The sequence below is a fragment of the Platalea leucorodia genome (assembly GCF_965183815.1).
Source record: "Platalea leucorodia genome assembly, chromosome: 10".
NCBI lineage: Eukaryota > Metazoa > Chordata > Aves > Pelecaniformes > Threskiornithidae > Platalea > Platalea leucorodia.
The window spans coordinates 7,476,792-7,500,651 of record NC_138832.1 but is presented as its reverse complement, the minus strand read 5'-3'; the positions used below and the strand labels follow the sequence as shown (position 1 = coordinate 7,500,651).

Sequence of the window (23,860 nt, the reverse complement as noted above, 5' to 3'; positions counted from 1 at the left end):
TCTTCTTCCTCCCACCCGCTCTGTTTCAGTCTGCTCCCTCCTTGTCTTCCCCACCCTCCTCCCGCAGGATGCTGCCGGCTCCAGGACATCCGTGTGCTGGGTCAGCTTGGGCGGGCTGGGGGTAGTGGCCCCCGGGAAGGATTCGTTTCCCAGGCCTCCCTGCAAGACACCTTCTGCCAGCATTGACTTTTATACAAATTTATTTATTTTGAGTTAATATTCTACTGCCAAAACAGTTCCCAGGAAGGGTTGCCCCATGGCTGGTGGAAGGGGAAGCGAGGGGTAGGGTGGGGATGGCGAGCCCTTGGGGTGGGCTCCGCGCTGACTGGCCGCTACTGGCTTTGCTGAGCGTGGGGCTGTTTGGTTTTACTGAAGGCTTTCTGGCAGGACCCTGGCAGCAGCGCCGGCCCGGCAGGGCTGACCCCAGGTGAGGAGGGAGAGGGTTCAGGTTGTGCACGGGATGAGGATGGCCGCGGGGAGGGTGAAGCTGCTGCATTAGAGGCTGTTGCCCTGCCTGCGCTGCCTGCCCTGTCTGCTCTCCTCTGCTCTGGCAGTCCAGTGTCTGGCTCCCTGTCTCCCCCCTGCCCTGGGATTTGAGCAGAGGCACTCCGGTGTCTCCCGCCGTGGTCCTGGCTGGACTGAGCCATCCCACCCCGCAGCCGGAGGTTGCTCCTGGCTGCTGGACAGTGGGGATGCTACCGGGACATGGCCCCCATCCCCGTCCCTACTCGCCTCTCTGTGCCAGAGCAGCCAGAGAGGAGCTCCCCTTCCCCTGGAGGTCCTCGGCACCCTGGTCCTCCTCTATGGTGGGCGACTAGAAAAGCAGAAAGGAAAGTGTCCGTCCCCTGAGGCCGGCGGCGGCAGAGCGGGGGTCTCCCCGGCGCTGCCTCACTCGCAGGGGTCCCCGCTCTGCGCCCGCCGCGCCGCCTCCCGCTCGCTCAGCAGGTAGGTGTCGATGAAGACGAAGAGCTCGTCAGGGCTGATGGGGGAGATGTAGCGCTCGCGGTCGGCGCCCGCCTTGTCCAGCAGCACCGCGTTGAAGTGGGAGCGGGTGAGGTGCAGGAACTGCCTGGGGGTGCAGGGGGGAGCTGAGGTCAGGGCTGGGGGGGCTGCGGGTTGGGGCTGAGCCTGTCCGCCCCACGCAGCCGAGCTCGGGTCCTCCTGGGGTGGTGGCTCCCATCTCTTCCTCGGGGCTGTGAGCTCCGGGAGGGTCTGGGGACGCTGTATTTGGACTTGCTGGGGGTGTCCCCACATTGCACAAGCCCCTCCAGTGCAGCAGCCTGTGAACCCAGCTGCAACCTCGTGCCTTGCCATCCCTGGAGGTGTCCCTGTCCCCACTCCCCTCCCACAGGCGCCGGGCTCTGCAGGATAGTCCTCCTACCTGAGCTCCTCGATGATGCCGAGGGATAGCTGGTGCTCCCGGATGCGTCCCACCTCGTGCGGGGGCTGCCCCACCAGCTCGACGGTGGTGACGTGACGCAGGTCCAGCCCGCAGGCAGCTTGCTGTGGAGAGGGGGGACAGTGAGAGGGTGCTGGGGGGGTATGGGAAGGGGGGCAACGGGAGGGTTTCCTCACCTGCAGCATGGAGATCTGCATCTTGTAGTAGCGGTTAGAGGGGTCGGGGGCTGAGATGACGAGGAGGCGGCGTTTCTCATGGAACTGATCAAGCAGGCTGGCGGCCGAGTTCACAGCTGTGTTGATCTGCATGGCTGGGGTGAGAGGCAAGCGCGTGGGGGCATGCCGTTTTGCACCCCACCATCCCATCCCCACCCCTTCGCCCTGCTGGGCAGCATCCCCCTGGGCATCGCTGTGGGCAAGTCCTCCCCTGCCCCGGGCCACTTACGTGCACAAAGAGGCTGGGAGCCCGTCCACTGCTGGGTGGACTGGCAGACCCGCAGGGAGGTGCCCTGGCGCTCGTAGCCCCCGTCGCACAGGTACTCGCAGGTAGCACCGTAGTTGTTGCCGTCGGAGGTGCAGGAGAGGTAGCCGTTCTGTGGAGGCTTCAGGACGGGGCAGCGCCTCACTGTGAAGAGGGAGGCTGGGTGAGGGCTGGGGGTGATGGGGCACGGCCCCGGCCGTGGGGCGCGGAGCCCGGAGTGCGGGGGAGGCAGCCAGCAGCCCCAGGGGAGCCCACTTCACCTTGGACGCGGATGCTGAACTTGCAGCTGGCTCGGTTGTACGCCTGGTCATGGGCGGTGTAGCGGATCACGTGCTCTCCTTCGGGGAATTCAGAACCGGGCTCTGGGCCCCGCAGCATCACCCTGCACCCAGCAGACAGGTTTCTTCGTCAGGGCCCGGGAGGGGGCACCCAGGGGGCCCCCAGCCCTCGCTGGCCAAGCCCGCAGCGCCTCCGCCCTCACCTCTTGATGATGCCGTCGGCGGAGTCCTTCACGCGGGGAGGGTCCCAGTAGACGGTGGCGGTCAGCTTGCCTGGCTCGGCTATCCGCTCCCGGGAGTCCGGGCAGCGGATCTTGGGAGGCTCCATATCTGCCCACAGGGAGGAGAGGGAGTGGGGGAACCTGTGGGAGCTGGGCACCAGCCCTGGTGCTCAGTGACCCCAGGGATGCTGTGCACAGCCCGGGCACCCCGGAGCCAGCAAGATCTGCTGTAACGCCAGCACTGAGTGCCCTGACCAACGCGCCCTGCACCAGCCTGTGCTTCGGGGCTAACGGCACCTCGGGGAGCAGCAGGGACAGGAGTCCCAGGGCTGGGAGGTGCAGGAGCCAGCACCCAGCAATGCCTGGGACAGGCGTGGGGGTGATACCTGCAGGCACCCCAGGGATGGAGGGTGGCCTGCCCTTGTGTGCCCGCCCCAGCAGTGTGGGGCTGGGAGGATGGCAGGGTGAGAATTTACCTACACAGATTGGCTCGCTCCCACTCCAGCGCCCGTCCTCCATGCAGATGCGGCTCCGGTCACCCTCCAGCTGGTAGCCGGGCAGGCAGGTGTAGTCGCAGCGGGAATCCATCTGCACGCCAGCCGAGCAGACGTAGGAGCCCCGCAGCACCGCTGGCAGCACGTGGCACCGGATTTCTGGGGCAGAGAGAGCAAAGAGGGGAGGGAAGCGGCTGCCTGGCCATGCTAGTGGGCAGAGCACCCAGGGCTGGCCGCCGCGGGTGCCCACAGGGATGCCGGCAAGCCGATGGCCGGGGCATACTCACGTCGGCAGTACGCCATCCCGGACCAGTGGCGACTGGGCAGGCACTGGACGGCGCTGGGCCCCACCAGCCGGTACCCGCGGGCGCAGCTCAGCTCGCAGCGTGTCCCCAGGCTGCTGCGGTAGGAGCCCCCCCGGGGCGAGTAGCAGGTGGCCTCTCCACGGTGGATGTTGAGCGTGGCACACCACTGGGGCACTGGGGGAGAGAAGGAAGGTGAGGGGGGCACCTGGCCCTGCCATGCCTTGGTTCTCCCATGAGGACCTGAGGGATGGCTTGGGTGCCATTACCTCGGTGGTAGTCCAGGGCAGGCTCCGGGGGGGCTTCTTCCACGTACACTTCATTGGTGTGGCTCTCAGCGGTGTAGTAGCCGGACCCTGGGGAGGAGGGGAGACACAAGGGGGCTGTGTGATGGTTCGTGGCCGCAGCAGCACCCAGGCGACGATGCCTCCCCAGGCAGCTGCACCCTCCAGCACTGAAAAATCCCACAACTCCCAGCAAGCAATCCCATCCCCGGGCAGGCTCTGTCCTGCCATCCTCGGGGCTGCTGTCAAGGGTTAAGCCGGGCAGACAGCGAGCCCAGTCCCCAGCAACACGGTGTGCGCTGGCACCAGCCCGCAGACTAAACAGTGGCAGGAGCAGCCGCGGTTATGGCAGGAAACAGGAGCTGGCGCAGTGGGCTGGCACCGACCCCTGGCTTTGGGCTGCCGGGAAGTTCTTCCACCCGCTCCCATGGCACCATCCCTGCCACCGAGCGTCCCAAGGGAAGGAAGAAAGCTGCCCTCTCCTGCCCGTCCCAGCGGAGCCCCTGGCCAAGGCAAGGAGATGCATGCTGCCTGGCCGGGGGGCCGGTGGGGGTGCAGCCCCTCGCTTGTGCGCCAGGGTGGGATGAAGCTGCTGGAGGGACGGTGCTGGAGGGGCTTGGCCAGAGCTGCTGGCTCCCTGCCATCCATGCTGCGCAGAGGGGCCCCTGGCCCTGCGGTCAGGGGAAGGACAGCCTTGCGCCACCATTGTGGGCCACCCTCTGGCCCGTACCGTGTTGCCATGGGCAAGGGACCAGCGGGCGGGGAGGCAGCCGTGCAGGGGGAGAGGGCTGGCGCACTTCCCCGTGGCCCCTCGGCGCCTCGGCCGGCCACGGCATTCCCCAGCACTGAGCTCACGTTTCCGCCGCGTTTCCGCCGGCCCCCGCCAGCGCTGCCCCCTCCTCGCCGCCAGCCCACCCCACCGCAGTCCCTGCTGCGGCATGGCGGGGATGCTCAGCCCAGGAAGGGACCCTGGGCGAAGCGGCAGCCCTGCGCAGCTGTACCCATCTCTCCTTGCCCCTGCTCCGGGTTTTGGGAAGGGGATATCTGCCGAGGCCAATCCAAGCAGCAGCCCCGCCGTCACGGGGAGGAAACTCCATTACAAATCTTTCCGACATGAACTTTACTACAGAGCGACTCCCCACCGCTTCCCACAAGCTCCGTTAAGTCGCCCACTCCTTTCCACAAAGCCTTTTATCCCAATGCACTTCCCACGCTGCCACGGCTGCCTTGGGGAGTGGAAGGGCCCCGGGCGAGCGCAGGGCTGGCATCTGTGGGGCCGGTGGTGGGGATGTGTCAGTGACCCGGCGAGCAGGGGTGCTTCCCAGGGGGGCTGCCGAGCCCCCCGCCGGGGCCCTGGGGTCAGGGTGTGCTGTGTCCCCGCAGGCAGATGTGCCATTAAATTGCGATGTTCCCTTTTTGTGCAGGCGCTGCCTTTTCCTTCTCACCTGGGGCCCGCTCGCAGCCCCAGCTGCACGGGGCAGGAGCATCCCCAGCCAGCCGTGCTGGCAGCGTGGCAAGGGGATGGGGACGGGAGCAGGGAAGGAGGAAACCCCCCCAAACAGGGCAAGAGCTTTTGATCCTTGACCCAGCTGCCTGGCTGCAGCAGGGGTTGGATCTGAGCACTCCGTCCAGGCAAACATCTGCCGGCCGATGGCCCCCGCGGGAGCAGGGAGTCAGCGGGAAAGCTGCGATCCTGCAGGCAGGGGCGTGATGGAGAGGCTGGTTTTCTGCTCCTCTATGGATGCCTCCCAGCACCCCGTACCCCGCAGCACACCCCCGCAGGCACCCCATACCCCACAGGCCCCGATGCTCTCCCCGGCATTGCCGTACCAGGGCACCTCTCCCTCCCTCCCCACCGCGAGCCCCCCGAGGGGAGCGGGACCCTGCAGGCTGCCGTCCCCGGGGAGCCCCGCTGCGCCCGCACGCCCCGGCTCTCACCTTCGTGCCACGTGGATGACACCAGCCTGGCGAGGACAACCAGCAGCACGGGGGCTGCCTCCTGTGCCATGCCGGGGGGCCGGGGGGGCCGGGGGCCGGCCAGCCCGCCTGCCGCGCTGGGTCCGGGGGCAGCCGCGAGCCCCGGCGAGGATGGAGAGGGGCTGGAAACAGGACGGCGGCCCCCTCCGTCGCCTTGTCACTGCACAGACGCCTGACCCTCCTGCCCGTCCTTGCTGCCTGTGCTGAGCAAACCTACTTTTCCCTTCTGCTGCCCGTCCCAAACATTCAAAAGCCGTGAGTCAGGCCCAAAATGATGAGATTGTCAAAAATAATAAATCCCAGGATCGCCCGTTTTCCAATGCACCTCCTGCTTCTCCGAGGCTTTAAAAGGTTGTCAGATTTTTCTCTTCGCAAGCAGAAGAGCCAGGAGTCTATTTTGACAGAGGAGGGAGCGTAGCTGAGCCTGTGCCAGCCCTGCCGGGCTCTGGGAACGAGGCTCCTGGGGGACCGAGGACAAAACCACAGGAGCCAGGACCCTGCCAGGAGGGAGGGAGAGACCTCGCTGCAGACAGCGGGCTCCGAAACGGGTCTGGAGGCAAGCGATTCCAGCTGGGGTCTGTTTTCCAGCTGAAGTTCAGCCCCCGCGAGGCAGAGGTAATGAAGCGCGTTCGTCAGGACCCGCCGCCCCGCGTCCCACGGGGTCGGGCGGGAGGCAAGGCAGGAGCCCGAGCCACCCGGGGATTTTGGCTCTGGGGCACGGGACCGCATGGGTGAGGGGAGACGAGGGACGAGCCTGGCATGGACAGGTAGGAGAGTTGGCACGGGGCGGAGGGGGAGGACAGGCTGCCTGAATGCACTAATTATGTGGCGGCCAGGCCGGTAAGCACGCTAATTAATAACACAGCTGTCCTGAGCAGGAGAGGGCTGCCAGGAGGCTGCTGTGCGGGGCTGCCTGCTGCAGGGTGTGGGGAGCCGGCAGCCCCCCGCAGCCCGGGGCCATCCCCGAGGAGGGGACGGGGTGCTCAGCCCGCGGCGGGCAGGAAGGCCGTCGCTTGCCAGCATGGTGGCCGTGCCGTGTGCTGGGGCGCAGGGTGGCTGCCCCGGCTGGTCCCTGCTCTGCTGGGGGACACCTGGGCAGGCACCGGGGGGGCACGCTGGGGCTGGGGCTGCGTTGCCAGCTGCTGGGGCAGGAGGGCAGGGACTGGGTGGCACGGTGCGGGCAGGGGGTGGCACGGTGTGGGCAGGGGGTGGTACGGTGTGGGCAGGGGGTGGCACGGTGCAGGCAGAAGGTGGCACGGTGCGGGCAGGGGGTGGCACGGTGCGGGCAGGGGGTGGCACGGTGCGGTCAAGAGGTGGCACAGTGCAGGCAGGGGTTGGCACGGTGCAGGCAGGGGGTAGCGCTGTGCGGGCAGGGGGTGGCGTGGTGCGGGCAGGAGGTGTCACGGTGCAGGCAGGTGGCATGGTGCGGTCAGGGGGTGGCACAGCGCAGGCAGGGTGGCACGGTGCGGGCAGGGGCTGGCACGGTGCGGGCAGGGGCTGGCGCGGCGCGGGCAACGGGCGCCCCCCCTGGGGAGGATCGCGGCGCCTTCGGGCGCTCTCGGCCATTTCCGTGAGCGCTCGGCAACCTCCGCCGCCGCTCGGGCGCCTCCGGCGGGGCGGGGCGGGGCCTGGCCGGGGGCGGGGCGGGGCTCGGCGCGGCGCGGCGGGACCCGTCCCGGCAGGAGAGGGCCCGCGTCGGCCATGGCGTCCCCGTCGCGGCGGCTGCAGACGAAGCCGGTGATCACCTGCCTCAAGAGCGTCCTGCTCACCTACACCTTCGTCTTCTGGGTGAGCGCCGGGCCGCGGACGCCCCGCCCCGCCCTACCCCCGCGACATGTCGCGGACGCGCCGCCCTGTCGCGACAGTTGCGAGCCACGGCGGCTTTCCCCTCTCCCCAGGTGTCGGGCATCGTGTTGCTGGCCGTGGGCGTCTGGGGCAAGGTGAGCCTGGCCGTCTACTTCTCCCTGCTGGACGAGAAGGCCACCAATGTCCCCTTCGTCCTGGTGGGCGCCGGCACCGTCGTCGTCCTCCTGGGCACCTTCGGCTGCTTCGCCACCTGCCGCGGCAGCACCTGGATGCTCAAGCTGGTGGGTGGCCCTGGACGGGGCGGGACGGGGTCCTGTCCCCTCCTGACCCATCCCGACCCATCCTGACACATCCCGGCATGTCCCGTCCTTCCCCGTCCCATCCCAACCCCATCCCGTCCCATCCATCCCATCCTACCCCATCTCATCCCACCCTACCCCATCCCATCCTACCCATCCCATCCCGCCCTTTCTGCCCGCAGTACGCCATGCTCCTGTCCCTCATCTTCCTCATCGTCCTGGTGGCCGCCGTCGTGGGGTTCGTCTTCAGGCACGAGGTGAGTCTGGGCGGCCGCTGCTGTCTCCCGATGCTGCAGAGCGAGTTTGATCCTGGTTTTAACCTGAGTGTAGTTGCAGATGTCTCTGGAGGGACAGAGGTGCTGCTGGGAGCAGTGCTTAGTTTAGCTAAAATGGGGTTAAAACGGCCCGAAGAGCAGCTTGGTCCCCGTAAGGACCCATAAGGTCCCCGTAAGGACGAGGCTGGGTGCAGGGTCTGCCCAGCATGCTGCCCCTCCGCCAGAACAGGCGAAGTAGCCCTGGACTTTAATTTCTGGCTTTGGTCTATCTTCTGCAATAATTTCCGTAATTAAAGCTCCTCTGAGGGTTCCTGCGCCACGGAGCAGCCTGCTTGGGGGGGAGTTGGCACCGCACAGGTCCTTGTTATTACACGCAGCATCCCTGCCGCCACAGCACATCCCAGCCTGCCCTTTAATACAGCGTTTAATTGCCTGGGTGGCCAGGGGAATGTCAGCTGGCCACGGCCGGAGTCATTCCTGCCGTCGCCAAGAGGTGACTAATGCGGGGCCGCGGGTCCCGAAGCGCGGGAGGGGACGGCACCGCCGCAGAGACCTCTCTCTTGCAGATTAAGACAAACTTTGAGAGTAACCTCAACGTGGCCTTGAGGGACTACAACATGACCGCGGATCGGCACAGCGAGGCCGTCGACACCATCCAGAGAACTGTGAGTGCCCCAGGCTGGTGTCTGGACAGCGGCGGGTGGGTACGCTCGCCTCGCCCCGGGGCGTCCCCTGGGACCCCCTGTGGTATCGGCATCCCCGTCGTCGGGCTGGGGGTCCTTTTGCGCCATGGGCTTTTGAGTTTGGGAGGAGATGCTGGGTGAGATGGGGGCATTTCCCAGAGAGGCGAGGGCAGGGGAGCTGTGGGAGTGGTGGTAGGACTGGGAGGTCAGTACCCTGGTGTGGCCGTGCTCCCCAAACATGCTTCCCCCTCCAGCTGCACTGCTGCGGGGTGCAGAACTACTCGGACTGGGAGAGGACCGAGTACTTCACCCAGAGGGGCATCCCCCGGAGCTGCTGCAAGAGCCAGGACGACTGCTCGGAGGAGGATCTGAAAGACCTGAACAAAGCCAAGCTGAAAGTGTTTGTGGATGTAAGTTAAGTTCAGAAAAATCCCCCTGCCAGTCCTAGAGGTGGGGAGGGCAGAGCTGGGTAGGTGGAGAAGGGCTTGCCCTTCCCTGGGAGGCTCAAAAGGAGAACTGCTCTCTCGACGCAGACACCCTGTGGCCCGGGGACTCCCCTGGGTTGGAGGCAGGGGAAGGGCATGGAGGAACGAGCGCGCCCTCATGTTTGGGGTTCCCCCTGCTCCTTCCTTGGAGGTCAGGGACCAGCCGGACCCAAGTGTTTGTGCTCAGGGCTGTGTGTTTGGGAGAACAGGTGAATAAGGAGGTATAATTTCCTGGTAAAGTTAGTTTCGGCAGCGCTGACGTCTCTTGACAGCCATGCAAAATCCTGACCCAGCGGTGAGGGCGGGTGACCTCATCCAGCAGGGACGGCCCGTGATGCAAGGGACGTTCCCCTGATGAGTCACCTTGCTCAACCCAACGCTCCGGGCAGCGCTCCCCTTGATAACACGGCGGGGCTGGGAGGCAGTCAGCGCAGTGCTGATAGGGAAATGACTTTCCTGAGGTCAGGCAGGAGGGCGGCAGCCAGAAGCCCTCGGCTGCCTGCGTGGGAGCATCTTCCCCTGGAGCTGCTGGTTTGTGCTCCGGAGGGGTGAAAAGCATTGGATCCGCATGCTCGCTTTCCCCTGCAGGGTTGTTTTTTCCTGGTAACGTCAACGATGGAGTCAAAAATGAGCATTGTGGCTGGAATTTCCTTTGGCATCGCGTGCTTCCAGGTAACTCTCCCTTGTTGGCCGGCACAGGAGTGCAGAGCGAAGCTAGTGTGTCTCCGGAGGTATTTAATTTCTTCCAAAGTCTGGTGTGTGTACAAAAGGCACGGCCTGTCTCAGCCAGGGAGGAGCAGCTGTTCTGCAGATTCCCCTTGGATTTAATCTCACCACTGTGCTGTCTCCAGTCTCTTAAACCCAGGGCTGCGTCTGCATGCCCCCATGTCCCCATGAGCACCCGTCGGGCACTGCTTGTGCTGGTGGCTCGCGCCCTGTACGCCGCCTTACCCTGCGATTGCTTCCTCTCCCTCCCGCTCCCCAACCTCTCCTTTACTTTGTCCTGCAGGACGCTTCCTGCAGGAGCCGCAGCCGCGGCGCGCTCGCTGGCCCCTGCTCCGGCAGGCTTTATCCCGGCAGGAAGCGAGAGGCCCCAGCCCCCAGCTCCGGCACGCTGGGCGTTGGGCACGCTGACGCCGCGCTGGGGTTTCCCAAGGTGCCGAGGGTTTTCCGATGCACCACAGCGGGAGCTGCAGGATGCACAGCCGGCCCTTCTTTAGCTGGTTTGTGGAAGCTTGCTGGGCTCTCGGTGCTGAGCAGCTGCAGAGCGAGCTCGGCTGGCCTTGACTTTGGAGGGGCTTGAATTCGCCCTCTCCTTGATCCGGCACGCAAAGGCTGCGGCATGAGCTTCAAGGCGCTGCCCCCCAGGACCACCAGCTGACCGCACCAGCACAGGGAGGAGGAACCCCACCAAGATATTTCTCCTGTAATGAGCGTGTCACCATGCGTTTCCCGTAACAGATGTGCTAAACTGGGGGAGAGGCGGGAGCCAGCAGCCCCTGGCTGCAGCTTCTGCTACCAAGTGCTTTCGGTTGCGGTCGGGAGAGCCCAAGAGCTGGAGCCGCTCTGCTGTGCCCAGCTGCTCGCCCCAATCTCCTCCTCAGTTGGGCTGTGCTCGCTGTGGGGTCACCAGGACGTGACCGATACACAAACCGTGAGCTGCATACTCCCAGCCGCAAAATTACCTCGGCTGATGCCAGGCTTGGGAATTGTAACCGGTTCCTGGCTTTTATCGCTCTTTCAGCAAGCCTTGCTGTGTTGTGCGGCTAGCAGGGACCCATCATGTAAATGTGCCTCTGACTTCACTGTTGTAGGTCAAATTCCTGCAGGATCTGGCCCTAAATGTCTGCGCAGGGGCTGGAAGGCTATGTTGTGATAACAGTAGCGTGTCCTTCAGATGCTGATGCAAAACCAGCAACCTTGCTTCCCCACTGTCCTTGCAACAGGGAGAGGTGGCTGCTGTTCTCTGTGTAATTGGCTGTGACGCTCCTGATATCCATGTAATCTCTGAAATTACCATAAAACAGTAGTTGCTTCATGAAGCAAAATGTAACAGGACGGGATGCGGAGCATCTCTTGTGAGGAGCTTGTTTGGCTGATGCCTGCCAGGATCCTTCGCTTCTGCCTCTCTCAGTTACTCCGAAGCAGGGCGCAGCAGCCCATGTTGTGGTTTGTAAATCCCGCTGTTCATCTTCGGGTTTTATAAAACTGATGTTCTGGAGCAATTTGTCAGGCTTTTCCTCTAAAATGCTGCATCCTGGTTTTGGATATGTCTGATGTGTGAGGTTTTTTTTCTCTTTTTTCAGTTGGTTGGCATCATTCTCGCCTGCTGCCTGTCCCAGTACATCACGAACAATCAGTACGAGATGGTGTAGCTGGCTCCCGGCATGCTGTGGCTGTGGCCGGGTATGTCTGTCCAGCGCTGTAAGCTCGGTGGGCTGCCTCTGCATCCCTGGCTGCTGCCTGGTTGCCCCTGGGGACCTCTGACACGGCGGCGGGTACCGCTTTCGGGGGCACGTGGGGATAGAGGGCACCCTCGAGACCGTGTCTGCTACATTATTTGAAGCTGTGTATAAATCCAGCCTTGTCTGTTAACGCTTTGTCTTGTGCATTGCAGGGCATGCTCTCCGCAGCCGGGGAGGATGCTGCCACCTCCAGTTTTTCTCTGGATGCCGCTTCGTGAAATCTTGCTTTGAACTGACTGATCTTCCTCTCAACTAGCTCATAGAAACGAGTGCAGCAGCTGTCCTGGTGCGCTCGGGGACTTGTCCTAACACTACTCTGCTGTGCCACCGCGTGGGATAATTAGTGTAGCTGCGGTGGTTACAGCAAGCGCGCTCCCCAGGGCACCGCAGGCCCCGGCTCTTTCCTTGACGGCGCACTTGAGTGCCGTGCTGAACCGACTGTGCAGGCGGCCGTGCGGGACTCCCAGCACTCATCTTCGGTGCCTCTGTCGGCAAAACGATGCTTCCCCTCATCTCCGGCAGCCCCTCGACGTCCCCTCGCTCTCTGGACGCGGTTGCTCTCGAGATGGGGCTGTTGCCCCGTTAAAACACGGCCCTCCCTGCCTGAAGCCCTTGGCTCAGCAAGGTCTCGGCTTGTTGCCAAGCTCTCTCTCATCCCTGCCGTGGGTTTTATATACTTTTTTATAGTTGTACTTTTTTAAGTACAGGCTGTAGTGATTCTTTGTAAGCTGTAGCAAGGTTTGGTGATGTAGCTCCTGGTGCCTTTACCTTAGTAGGTGTCCTTGCACCGAGTCAGCTGTGACTTGATTGTCAGTATTATATGCTGCTTTAACTCGTTTTGTGTATCGAGTAGAACTCTTTTGTCCTGAAACACAATAAATATTAAGATATTTTACTCTATGAAACAGCTCTGGCTTTTCTTTTCATCTCCTGGAAATTCCTCTGCTCGAGTCGCTGCAAAGAGCAGCAACCCGCCCCAGGAGGCAGTCCGCTCGCCCCGGGCCAGCCGGTAACCTCTGGACCATCACAGCTCGCGTTTCTCTGATGCTCACTGGTGCACTTGTGCTTACAAATAACTTCTGTAATTGAATTTTCTTCATAACAGCGGTTGTGTAACAGTGCTGAAGCAGAAGGCCTGGAGCAGCCCAGCCCAGGAGCGGGGCGGATGAGTTCAGCCCCGTGCAAACGTGTGCATCCTCTGCCGGCTGCTGGCTCGGAGCAAAGGGCAGGGCAGCACTGCTGGAGCTGCCTGCGTCCCCAGCCTCTCCCCGGGGCGAGAAACATGGATTTCAGCTTTTGTGTTCATTTGGTCGGCTCATCTTTGGGCTGTTTCGTCAGCAAGCCTTTGCCTTAATGAGGCTGATGCCGCAGTGGTGCGGTGAAGCTCCCCTCTGCCGAGCTTGGGGGATTTTCGGGTCTCGAGCACCAAACTCACAAGGGCTGTGGCTCGGAGCAGCCATCTGGCTGCTGGGGCTGCCTGTCCTGCTCCTGGGGAGGAGGCAGGCGTAAAAGGAGCAGTTAAGCCGTGGGTAGGAGTGGTGGCCCTTCATCAGCGTCAGCCCTCTGGCAAGTGCTGCTCTGGTGCTGGGTGAGCTGCCCCAGCCAAACTGCCCCGTGGTGCGGCAAATGACCCAGGACGGAGCAGCCTCGCTGCTGAGGGAGGAACCTGAAGGGGAACACCCGAAATCCTTATGTTGGCATTTAACCCAGGTGAGTAAATCAGCCTGCTGTCAGCGCTTGGCTGTCCTGTGTCGGGACGGCGAGGCAGAGTGCGTCAGAGCACAGAAACCGGGTTGGAGAGCTGATGGCAATTAACGGATGGATGGAGACAGGGGAGGAACACGCGAGAAGCAGGGCCAGGTTTGGGTAAACCCATCCTCATCAGAAAGCCTGCACAGAGGGAAGCGACTCCGCGCTGGTCTGCGCCCCCGCCTCTGCAGGCAGCTTCCTTCCCGGGGCGGGCGGCGGAGGCGATGCCGGGCAGGGATGGTGCCGGCGGAGGGTGGCACGGGGAGCCCGGAGGTTTCCGAGCTGCTGCAGGAAAACCAGCACTTCCCGGCTGTGCCGACCCAGGGAGCGCAGAGGCTGGTCCAGCCTGCTCGTCCCCACGGCCAGCGACAGGCAGTGTGGCCATCAGAGGGTGCAGATCGTATCTAGTTAAATAGCGCTTATGTAGACACCTTGCTTTAATTTGGAGCGACATCAGTGACATCCTGGAGGTACAGGCACGTGCCAGGGGAGATGCCAGGCAAACTTGTGACACTGCTGTCCTGGCAAAGGCATTGGATGCACCTTGGTGACCTGGCTGGACCCACCACGCTGGGACACGAGCACCACTGGCTGGCCCCAGGGCTCCAGTTTCCTGCAGCAGCTGTGGCCGGGTGGGTTTCACACATCCCCACCGCATTCGGATGTCCCCTCTCAGCGGGATAAATGTCTCGGGGGACTTGTGAGAAACACTGGTGTCCCCAAGGCTGGTTGGTGTCCCTTGGGATGCTGTGTGGGGAGCTCTGCTGCACCGTGCTCCCGGCAGCTCCCAGCGTTTTAACCATGCTGTCAGCACAGCCGTGAACGGGGATGGAGGGAACTGCTCTTAAAACGTGCTCACGTCCCCATGGGAGCTGCAGGGACGCGGGGAGGGCCTGGCAGCTCCGGGGACACCACGGCCAGCACCCGGCATGGTGGCGGTGAGCAGAGCCTGACCCCCTGGTCCCTCTTCTGTACGCATGGCCGGGCAGGCTCCTCCGTCCGGGTGTTTTTCTGGAAATCCCCGGCCGAGGCAGTGGGTCACCCTCAGTGACACCAAGGGGGTTTTGCCCGGTGACACCTGTGGGATGTCAAAGCTCCTTGGCAGCAGCCGGCTCCCTGGGATGAAAGCTGGAACCTGGGGTCTGGCATGAGCACCGAGGCCGTGAGCAGAGGAAGGCTGCGCAGGGGGTGCACGGGGATTTTGGCCGTTAGCCCTCAGCACTGCTGCAGGCAGTGTCCTGCTCAGGGCGGCTGCAGTGTCAAGGGCTTTTTTTTGCCTCCTGCAGCTTGGGTTTTGCCTGTTTGTTGGTCACAAGGCTGGGGACAGCTGATGGCACTTGTGGTCCTCTGCACCACCGCTTCCTCTGGCTCCGGCTGCTCGGTTCCCCGCGGGCTCCTTGTGCCCGCTCCTGCCTCCACCTTGCCTGCACGCTGCCATGCTGCACATGGCTCCCGAGGGGACTGGTGCCACCCCTGGGCTGCCACTAGCAACTACCGAACACATCAGAGCAGGCCAGAACAGAGGGCTGGGATGTGCTGAACAACTACCAGTGCAGTTGGGGAGCAAATTAGGGACCTCCGCACGTTCCCAGCGAGGCAAGCGCCGGCAGTCCCGGTACCTGAGTTATGGATGCTCGTGACAAGGCAACCAAGCAATTAGATCACTTCTCAGACCCATTAAGCATCACAGACTGAGACTAAACGACTTTCCATTTTCTTTGCAATCGCTCATACAAGACGTTTATTGTTTGCCTCTTGCTGCTCAGCATGGCGACGATGCACTCGAGCACGGCCTCCCCCAGCCCCACGGGAGCAGCGCAGGATGCGGTGGGGGGACAGGCGGCGTGCGCTCGGTGAGGGTGTTGTGGCCGGCAGGCTCGCACACTTGCCAGCAATCAAGCAGGTAACAACCTGCGTGTCGGCTACGTCAGGATGCATCCGGATGGGTGGCGATGCCGCAGGCGGGCACAGGGCAGCACCCAAGCGCTGGGTGCTGCGCAGCAGGTGCTAAACCCTGCCCAGCATCCGTGCAATCCACCAGTTGCAAGGCATGATGATCCGGCAGATGACCCTCCCGCCCTGGTAGCAGTAGGGGTAGGGGTAGTAGCCCAGGAGGGGCTCGCAGACCCGCCGGCAGTAGCGGTTGGCGCGGCGGCACTGGGCACAGCAGTAGCCTTGCTCGTCCCACAAGGGATGGAACTCCAGCCCATTCTCCGACTGCCAGGAAGAGCCAGCGTCAGTGCGGAAAGGGGGACGTGTGGCCTGGGCACCCTGGGAGCGTGGCCAGGGCACCCCAGGAGCAGGGACAGGGCATGCCAGGAGCACAACCAGGACACCCCAGGGTGCAATCCCCCGCACTCACGTAGTCGTTGACAGGCAGGTCCTCCTCAGTGAGCTGCCGTGCCCGGCGCTTGGGCCCCGGCTCTGCATTCTTCTCCACCTCGTGTTCGCTCCCCCCATCCAACCAGCTCTGGGTGTCCACGAGCAGCTCAGGGTCATCTTCTTCTGCCCCTTCAAGGTCAGCCAGCTCAGGAGCTACAAGAAGAGCTCAAACGTTGCCGTCAATAACCAGGGAGCAGGGGAACAAACACAGCTGCAGGCATTAGTGTCTATACCAAAATTTGGTGCCCTGGTACAAGAAGAGGAGGAAATGGCTCCAACCTGAGCAGCCCCACCAGCAAACCAGCTGTACTGTGTTGCCTCCTGCTCTTATCAGGCCTGGGCAAAGGGCTGTAGGAGGTAATTTGGCAAAAGGAGAGGGTAGAGAAGACATGGCCCATCCCCTCCCCGTGTTCATGGGTGCTGGGTACCTGTGGGTGGTGTTGGCATCCTCTGCACTGGGCTGTGGGTGCAGGGAAGCACGTTCTCGTGGTGGGCTCTGCTGCTGCAGGGTGGGATTTTTGGAGCCCCAGCAAAGCAATGTGATTTAGGGCAGATTATACCCAGCTACAGCACCTGTTGGTGGCTTAGGTAAGACCCACAGCGACATTAATTTTCTCTGCAGCAGGATTTAACAGCAAAGGACCGAGGAAGCAGAAAGGGGACAGCAGCCAAGGACAGCAGCCTCCCTTTGCATCAGGGATCTCTGGTGCCCGCTTGCTCCCAGGACCATCGATGGCTGTGAGCTGACTGGTACCCGTGGGGGATGAGATGCGCCTCTGCAGCTGCAGAGGGGAGGGAGTTTTCTCAGTAGGGGATTTTAAACTACCTCATTCGGATAGAAGTGGGTTAGAGATAGCGCGTAATTACACTGGCGGATCTCAGAGGCCGCAACCTCTGCGAGGGCTGTGTAGCGAGCAGCTGGAGGTGGCAACCCTGTTGTGTGATTTAGATGCTGATGTCTGCTCATGCTCTGATGTTCATGCGGTGATGAGAATTTAGGCGTCCCAGTTTCCAGCAGCGCTGGCTTCTTTGCAGGTATAAAGGGTTTTGGGGTTTTTTTGCCTTGTTATGAGGAGGGTGGCCGCTCTGCAAAGCACAGGGTGGTGGGGAGCTGGCAGAGACAAGCGCTTTGCAGAGAGAAACTTCAGCCCCTGCGATTACATTGGCCGTGTTCTCTTGTGGTCGGGGCCAACGTTGTGTTCATGTCTGAGATGTACAATGAAGCTGCAGAAATGGGTTCCCTCTGTGTTGCACCAGGCAAATGGCAGAGGGGACACGGGCGGGTGGCAGGGCTGCTCCCAGTGAGGGGGCTCACGAGCATTTTGGGGAGGGGATGGCTCCTTGTACCTGCTATCGGCGTCGGGTGGATCCAGTAGATGGTCACGTTTCTGCAGATGTCAAAAATTTTGGAGCTCTTCAGAAACTCCTTGTTCTGAATGGGCTTCTCCCCAGGCACCCAGACCACAGACTGCTCAAAGTAGGTGGTCGTGATTTCTTCTCCCTGGAAGAAAAGCGAGATTTCACCCCGGCGTGGTGAGACACCCTCTCCCCACCGCTGGCTGCTTCTCTTCCCCTTGGCTTACCTCGAGGCACCTCTCTCCTCCGAGCGAGCAGCTGGACTTTGTCTGCCTTAGCCCCAGGATCGGGTGCACATGCAATACCCCAATGGTCCTCATGGAGGGAGACCCATCATGAGCCTCGTCTTTCCTGCCCGCTCTCAGCCAACACCACCCAGCTCTCTCCTCCCTCCGTTCATCATGCTTCAAGAGCCTTCTCCTGTGCAGTCCCCACCATCTGGAAGAGCCTTCTGGAGCGCCCCAGCTCATTTAAAACTCAAGATTAAAACATCTCCTCTCTGCTTTGCTCTTACTACTTAATTCCTTTCTCCTTCTGCTACCGATTTTGTGATCGAACACTTTAATTTATTCCTCACAGAAATTCTTTGCACTGCCTTATTCTGTAATTTATACTACATGTCTCTGCCGTTGCATTAGTCCGTGGTGTGTTTTGGCAGGCACTTAGGGAGGGAGATATATAAAGATTATTGGATGGGTTTGTGCTGAGCTATCTGCCAAGGCAACGTTGTGTATGTTGGTGGTGGTAGCCCATAGAGCAACTTGGCAAATGGCATTTTTCTCTCCAGAAGGTGTCTGGAGCTGTATTTCTCTTTTATAGAGTTTTTCCTTATGGCTCTGGGAAGTCTTAGGAAAGAGCTAACACAACCTGACCCAGTCTGAGTAATTTTTGGAGTCTCTGGTGAAAACCACGGGGTTGGGGAGGTGCTGCCTGAAGGACCTGGCAGCGCGCGGGCTCGGGGAAGACATGACTAGTTTTTAAATCTACATTTCTCTCATTGGGTTTTACGTTTCAGCTCTCTACCTGGGGCAATGTTCTGCTAAAGACTGGGAAGCCGTATCCCTTTTACGACGGTAGCTGAAAAGATCTATTAGCTTCTTATGGCATAATCAAAGAATCGGTGTCTGGAAATTTGGGTCATGATTCAGGGAAATGTTTCTGCCCACGCTTCATTTCAAACATGTGTCCTGCTGGCGTTTTATCTGCAATGGCTTCCTTGGGGGGGATTCAATCTGCTAACACCCTTCGTCTTGCAAAGGGGGAGGTGGGAGGGCTGTGCCACCGCCTGGGGCTCGGGGATGGGGCAGGGGACAACTGCTTTCAAGGGACTTAGCCATCACCCCAGGTTACGCTGTCAGAGAGGGGTTAAAACAGGGAGTCAAACACTTTTTCCACGCAGCATGAGACTCCTTGCAGCAGGATGCGATGGGCAAAAATTAAATGGGTGTAAGAAGCAGTCAGGCACGTGGGAGGTAGGAAGGCCCATGCAGGACAGGGAGGTGGCCCCAGCCCGGCATGTCCCACCTCCCAGGGCTCTACGCCAAGCGCTTTCTCAAATTGCATTTCTAAATGAGGCTGCTCTTTTAAATTCATTACTTCTGCCTCATTCTGCTTGAGAACATGAGGCTCAATTCTTGGAGAAAACAATTTGATTGACTTTTTGGTGCCTGCTAATCCTGAGCTGCCTTGCGACCTTTTTGACTACAACAGGATTATTGTCCTTGATCTCTGCTATTGTGCCGAGAGGTTTTTGTCTGTCAGCTGTCTAATCCTGTCTCTTTCCACTTCTTGTTTTTAGAAGCAATCCTCTGAAATAAGATCATTTTATGAAGCGATCACAACTCATTATTTCTTTATTGCAGAGTCTCTGGGAAGGCTGGAGCAGATGGGAGGGCAGTGGGGATGGCGGCCGTGCTCCCAACGCCAGGGAGAGGAGTGGGTTTCACCGGGGGCAGAGGGGTGTCCTGTTTTATTCACCTACCTCAAGCTCGGGGATCTTGGCCTCTGTTGTCTCAGGTAGGACTTTAGTCTGAGTTTTGATGAAACATTTTTGAAGTCCCACGAAGAAGATGCCAGTTATTCCCTACAGCATCAAAACAAACACCAAAAAAGCAGTCAAGGCAAAGTGGAGGATAAATAACCCCATCGTACGGAGGGTACAGCTGGATGAGGATTTAGTTGTATTTTTCCTGTTGATGTTTTTGTGCAAACTCTGTTCAGATGTACTAACAGGTTCTCCTAAGGGATATTGCATTTTATGGTTTGGGAGAATTGGGCTTTTTACAAATATTCTAAGGCAGATAGTCATAAAAATTTTACTTTGCTCCCCTTCTCCTTGTAACTATCATGAGCTCTAGTTATCATAAAGAAAAATATGCAGAATAGCATCTGACCGTTATGGTTATATGAACATTCAGCCCCCAGTTCCTGCTAGGCTATTAGCTGAAAATTTTGCCATATGTCACTGCACAGAGTATTTCCCTACAAATTTTAATTAGGTTTCAGAGAGAGCCTACAACGTTGTCATGAGGTTTTAATGCTCTCCAGACAGACAAATGTACTGGGCTCGGATAGATTTATGATGATTGCGTTCCTTTGCAAAGGTAAATCCAATAACTAGGTCTTGCTTTTAAGATGTATTTTGTTGGAACTGAACCACGCCACTATTAAATACTGGTGGAAGCTTATGTAGATACGCATCTCCTTTCCTCTGAGAACATCCCTAGTGAGTCTGCGTATGGGCATTGCTCTCCTTGATCGTCCTAGGTCTTGCTCCAGCGACCCCGCGGTGTCCTCAGGGATCCTGTCGGTCCTGCTGCCAGACAGCAGGCAGGCTCCCGGGGACAAACCTGGCCGCACTCACGTTTTTGAAGTCATGGATCTCCAGGATTTCCTCACTGCCGTTCCCGCTCCTGAAGGTCTCTGTCCTGGCCAACGGGTCGATCTCCATCACAATCTTCTTCTTCTGACCGTGGCTGAAGAATGTATGCTCCATGTCGTAAACCTGTGAGGGACAAAAACACATGGGGGTCAGCTGAGTCCCCGACCTGATTTCACAGGCCAGCGAGTGGGCTGGTGCTGGGCGCCTGACCCCTGGTGCTGGGTACCCTGCCACGGGGCCGGCTGCTTCCCCACGCCTCAGCCCTGAGCCAGGATGATCGCCTGTATAGCGCAAGGACAGGCAGCTCCCAGGCACCGGGGCTGGGAAGAAGGGCAGGATGGGGCCTGGCTGTGGGGGGACGTGTGTGTCAAGCCTGGAAGAAGATGCTCATCCTACACGTCCACCAGGAGCTTTGCCATGGCTCAGCTTTGCCGGTGTTTTCTGTGGCACGAGCCTGTTTACGTCCCAGGCTGGACTGAAGTCCTGAGCCCAAGGGACCTTGCTTTCCTCTGTCCCCGGCTTGCTTGCTCCATCACTGCGTCCCCGGCTTGCTTGCTCCATCACTGCGCCTTCTGTTTTTCCTGGAAAGGCAGAGGTAAAAGCCTCTCTCTGCCTGGAGGAGATCAGGGATTGCCTGCGGATCAAAGACCTCCTTGATGGCTGCTGAAGAGCTTCGGGGCGTAGCAGCCGGCTTCCCGGCAGCACTCATCCCCACGGGGAGCCGGGGTGAGCAGCGCCGGGGGGAGCAGCCCTCTTCTCCTCGCAGGTGCTCGCTGCACTCAGCCAGCCCGGCAGCCCTCCAGTCTCTGCGGATGCCTGACCCTTAAAGGATGAGTAGTGGCAGATGCTATTTGAAGCACAAAAATGATCCTGCTGGCGCGGCGAGAGCTGGCGAGCCTTGGGGAGTCTCGTTTCTCCTAATCAAACGGTGTCATGTGGAAGTAAAGGGCTTGTGCAAAACCCCTCAAGTCCACAAGGCGGGGGGGGATGATGGAGGCACAGGGATGGGAAAGCCCTGTTCATCCCCCGGCACGGCTGTGGAGCCGGGGAAGGGGCACCCTGGCCCCGCAGCAATGCTCCGGCGAGGGGCAGGGGCTCCACCTGCAGTCCCAACCTAAACCCCCTTTCATAGTCCCCTGGTTCTTGCACATCCCTCCCCATCAGGGGGTTCCAAGCCTCTTAGCAATGTTTTCAGCATCAGCATCTCCCATTTTGCAACCGCTGGAGGAAGCCTGGGCGCAGAACCGGCCGTGCAGGCGGTAACTGCCGGGTACCTTTGCCCCTGCTTAAAAGTTAGAGGAGCGATATGCACCTTGGCAGCCATGAGCGGCTCCTGTTAGTCAGCAGGAGGCTTTTATAAAGATATATGGCTGTCAATGGATTTTATGGTATGGTAAAAATAGTCTGAAGCCTAAAATGGCTGGAAGGCCACCGGTTTTGACTGACAAAATGAGCACGGTGCCTTAAATCATTTCTAGGAGGCTAGGATCCCGGGTGGCACCTTATCTTCGAGTGCCTCTCCATTTACGAAGAATTACTCTTGCCAGCGCAGTGGCCAGCTAACCCATTTGGGCTTGGCTGGCTCTGCGCTACTTGGAGAGCTGTGAGATGTTTTATAGGGCTAAAAATGACACTGGCTCACAAATCATTGAAATATGTCCCGCTGTGAGGCCGTGATGAACCCCTTGTTAGCTGACTCATTGCCTTCGCTTGCTGGCGGTGCCGGCCGGCGTGGATGCTGCTGTGCAGAGGGCAGCACCGTGTCCAAGGCCACCCCTCGGAGGAACAAGTCCTCTTTAAAGATTTTTTTCCATTCTCCGGTTGTGTGAAGGGAGCTCAAAGCGCTTTTTGTTCTTTAAAGAATTTAATTCCCCTTGGTTTATATTTTTGAGCGTTAGGAACTTCCAGCCTCCTCTGCCCTGCTTTTCCCGGAGGACTCCCGGGCCAGCTGGAGAAGCGCTGCCCCGCGGCTGCAGAGGATGCGGCGATGCCGGACGCCAGGAGCATCAGTGTGCAGCTCCACCGCAGGGACGTCTTTGCTCTCCTGCGACCTTGCGCTTTGCTTGCCCACCCGTCAGGCGTTGTGAAGGGCTTTCAGAAATACCGACGGACTCCATCCTCCATCAGGCCACGGGAGCCAAGGACCAGCGCCCTGGGTAACCCTTCCGAGGCTGCAGCAATGGCTCTGCACCATCGGCTCGGAGAAAACCTCCCCTCTGGGGGTTAACAGTCTCTTCCCCCCACGGCTGGCACGCACCCTGTTTTTCGAGGAACAGTAGAGACTTTATAACTGTCTTGGCAGGAGCCTGGAGGCACATATGGCTTTTATTGCCTTTTCTTTTATTTTTGGGGGTATTTATTTCTATTTGCTGATAAGAAGACAAAGTTTCTGGCAAGCAGGGTGCTTCCTCCACACGGCGGGAGGGCAGCCTGGCCGGGCTAGCTCGGCTCTGGCGTGGGGCAGGGAGGAGAGAAGAGATGCCACCGTGGGAAAGACGCTGCCTTGGCTGCACACGGGAATTTTGGAGACGTTCTTGAGAGTCGGTAAAACCCATCGGCACCAGGGCACAAAGCAGGGCCTCCCGGATGAGCGTGGAAACTCAAAGGGCAGTAGGATGGGGAGCAATGGGGAGCACCGGGCAGGCTGTTGGCTTCAAGGTTAAGCTATTTTCTTGGGGTATGGGAAGAAAAAAAAGGATTTTGGTAGAATTGCCAAGATGCTGGGCAGCAGCGGGCGGAGATGCACAGGAGATGCGCAGCCCCGCTGCCGCCGCCGGCACGCTCGGCACTTACAGCAGCGTCCGTCTGGGGAGCCGGGAATAAACGAGCACAATCCAGTTAGCAGGAGCTCCTCCAAAAGCTAATCCGTCTCACCGTCCCCTCACATTGCAGACACATTAAAGTAAGAAATATAATCCGTGACAATCAATCACCACTGCGTCCTGGCTTTCTCTCCTCTTTATGCGGTGGCATAATGACTTTTCCACCAGTTTCTGGCAAGATAATTGAAATGAAATGGAAAATATTTTCTTACTTGTCATAAAATTTGCTGCCGGTGAAATAAGAGTAACTTTAACTCTTCGTGGTGTAGCTCCCATCCCCTGTAATTGTCAGTTAGGGAAAGAATGCGGTGACAGAGAAAAAAAACCCAGCCCGTATAAAGTAAAAGCTAGTTATGAATAATACAAAGGTATTTAAAAGTCCCATGAATACTTGTGGTATAAGAAAACGCATTTTGTAGAGTTGCCTGGGTTTCGGGTTGTAGTTAAAAGTTTCAGTGAGTCGGGGGGGACAGCGCTGTCTGGGGAAGCAGCGCTCAGAAACACTGGATCAGAGAGTTTTTACTTACTTTTCTGGGTGTTGGGTTCCAGAGATATTTGACACCAAAAAATATCAGAATAAGAGAAATGAGCAGCACGCTGAAGAGCAGTCCGCAGATCTGGTATCTGGTGCAGGTCTTCTTTCGTGTCTTGGATGCTTCTGCCTAATTAATGACAAAACAGCGATAGCCAGAGGTTGGCTGATAATTCAAGGAGGGACGAGTACACACGCATATCAGACATTTATCATGCTGACAAGCTGCATGGTGGCAAAGCAAGCCACGAACTTACGTCCAGAAAGCGGCAGTCCTCCGGGCTCTCCCGAGCCGTCCCTCCCATGGTGTCCTCCGTGCGCGAGGACGCGAGCCCGCTCCGAGGTGGAGTTACAGAGGCTCTGGGCTGCACATGTGGCGGGGAAGGCTGGGTCACTGCCGCCCCCACGACGGCGGCTGCCAGCTTTCCCCCACAGCCTGCCGGGCCCCGGGTGCTCCCGCAGCGCTTGCTCTTTGCAGGGTGCAAGCAATTCCCATGCTTTTGGAGACAAGCCTGCGCGAAGCTCTGTTGCGCGGTGTCCATTGGCCCCGTCCAGGGTCCCAGTTTTTCGTTCAAGCTCTGCTCCTACCCTCTGCTTCTGCCCCTGCACTGATGGCTGGAGGTGCCCAGGCTGTGCAAGGGCTCCTGGCCCCCCCGGAGCTCTGGGGACGTGGGCACTGCTGCTCTCGGG

At 59.9% G+C, this 23,860-nt stretch overlaps 3 protein-coding genes across 3 annotated transcripts; 1 reads left to right on the top strand and 2 right to left on the bottom strand.

Annotated features, from left to right (window-relative positions):
• Nucleotides 1–232: 232 nt before the first annotated feature.
• On the bottom strand, nt 233–5,466 carry SRPX2 (sushi repeat containing protein X-linked 2; the record flags this gene model as incomplete). The annotated part of the gene is made up of 10 exons (XM_082323082.1): nt 233–1,069; nt 1,382–1,503; nt 1,576–1,709; nt 1,844–2,023; nt 2,140–2,261; nt 2,361–2,487; nt 2,855–3,031; nt 3,160–3,351; nt 3,444–3,530; nt 5,397–5,466. 10 exons carry the CDS (start codon nt 5,464–5,466, stop codon nt 889–891), a joined length of 1,392 nt encoding a protein of 463 aa, XP_082179208.1. The 3' UTR covers nt 233–888.
• A 1,580-nt stretch (nt 5,467–7,046) lies between these two features.
• On the top strand, nt 7,047–12,314 carry TSPAN6 (tetraspanin 6). The gene is made up of 8 exons (XM_082322906.1): nt 7,047–7,223; nt 7,334–7,522; nt 7,723–7,797; nt 8,382–8,480; nt 8,753–8,908; nt 9,572–9,655; nt 11,290–11,389; nt 11,601–12,314. The coding sequence occupies exons 1-7, from the start codon at nt 7,137–7,139 to the stop codon at nt 11,356–11,358; spliced, it is 759 nt and encodes a 252-aa protein (XP_082179032.1). The 5' UTR covers nt 7,047–7,136; the 3' UTR covers nt 11,359–11,389; nt 11,601–12,314.
• Nucleotides 12,315–15,204: 2,890 nt separating this feature from the next.
• On the bottom strand, nt 15,205–23,543 carry TNMD (tenomodulin; the record flags this gene model as incomplete). The annotated part of the gene is given in 8 exon segments (XM_082322881.1): nt 15,205–15,414; nt 15,560–15,732; nt 16,927–17,080; nt 18,917–19,018; nt 19,799–19,939; nt 23,166–23,300; nt 23,428–23,523; nt 23,526–23,543. Coding segments are annotated over 8 exon segments (1,029 nt in total).
• Nucleotides 23,544–23,860: the final 317 nt, after the last annotated feature.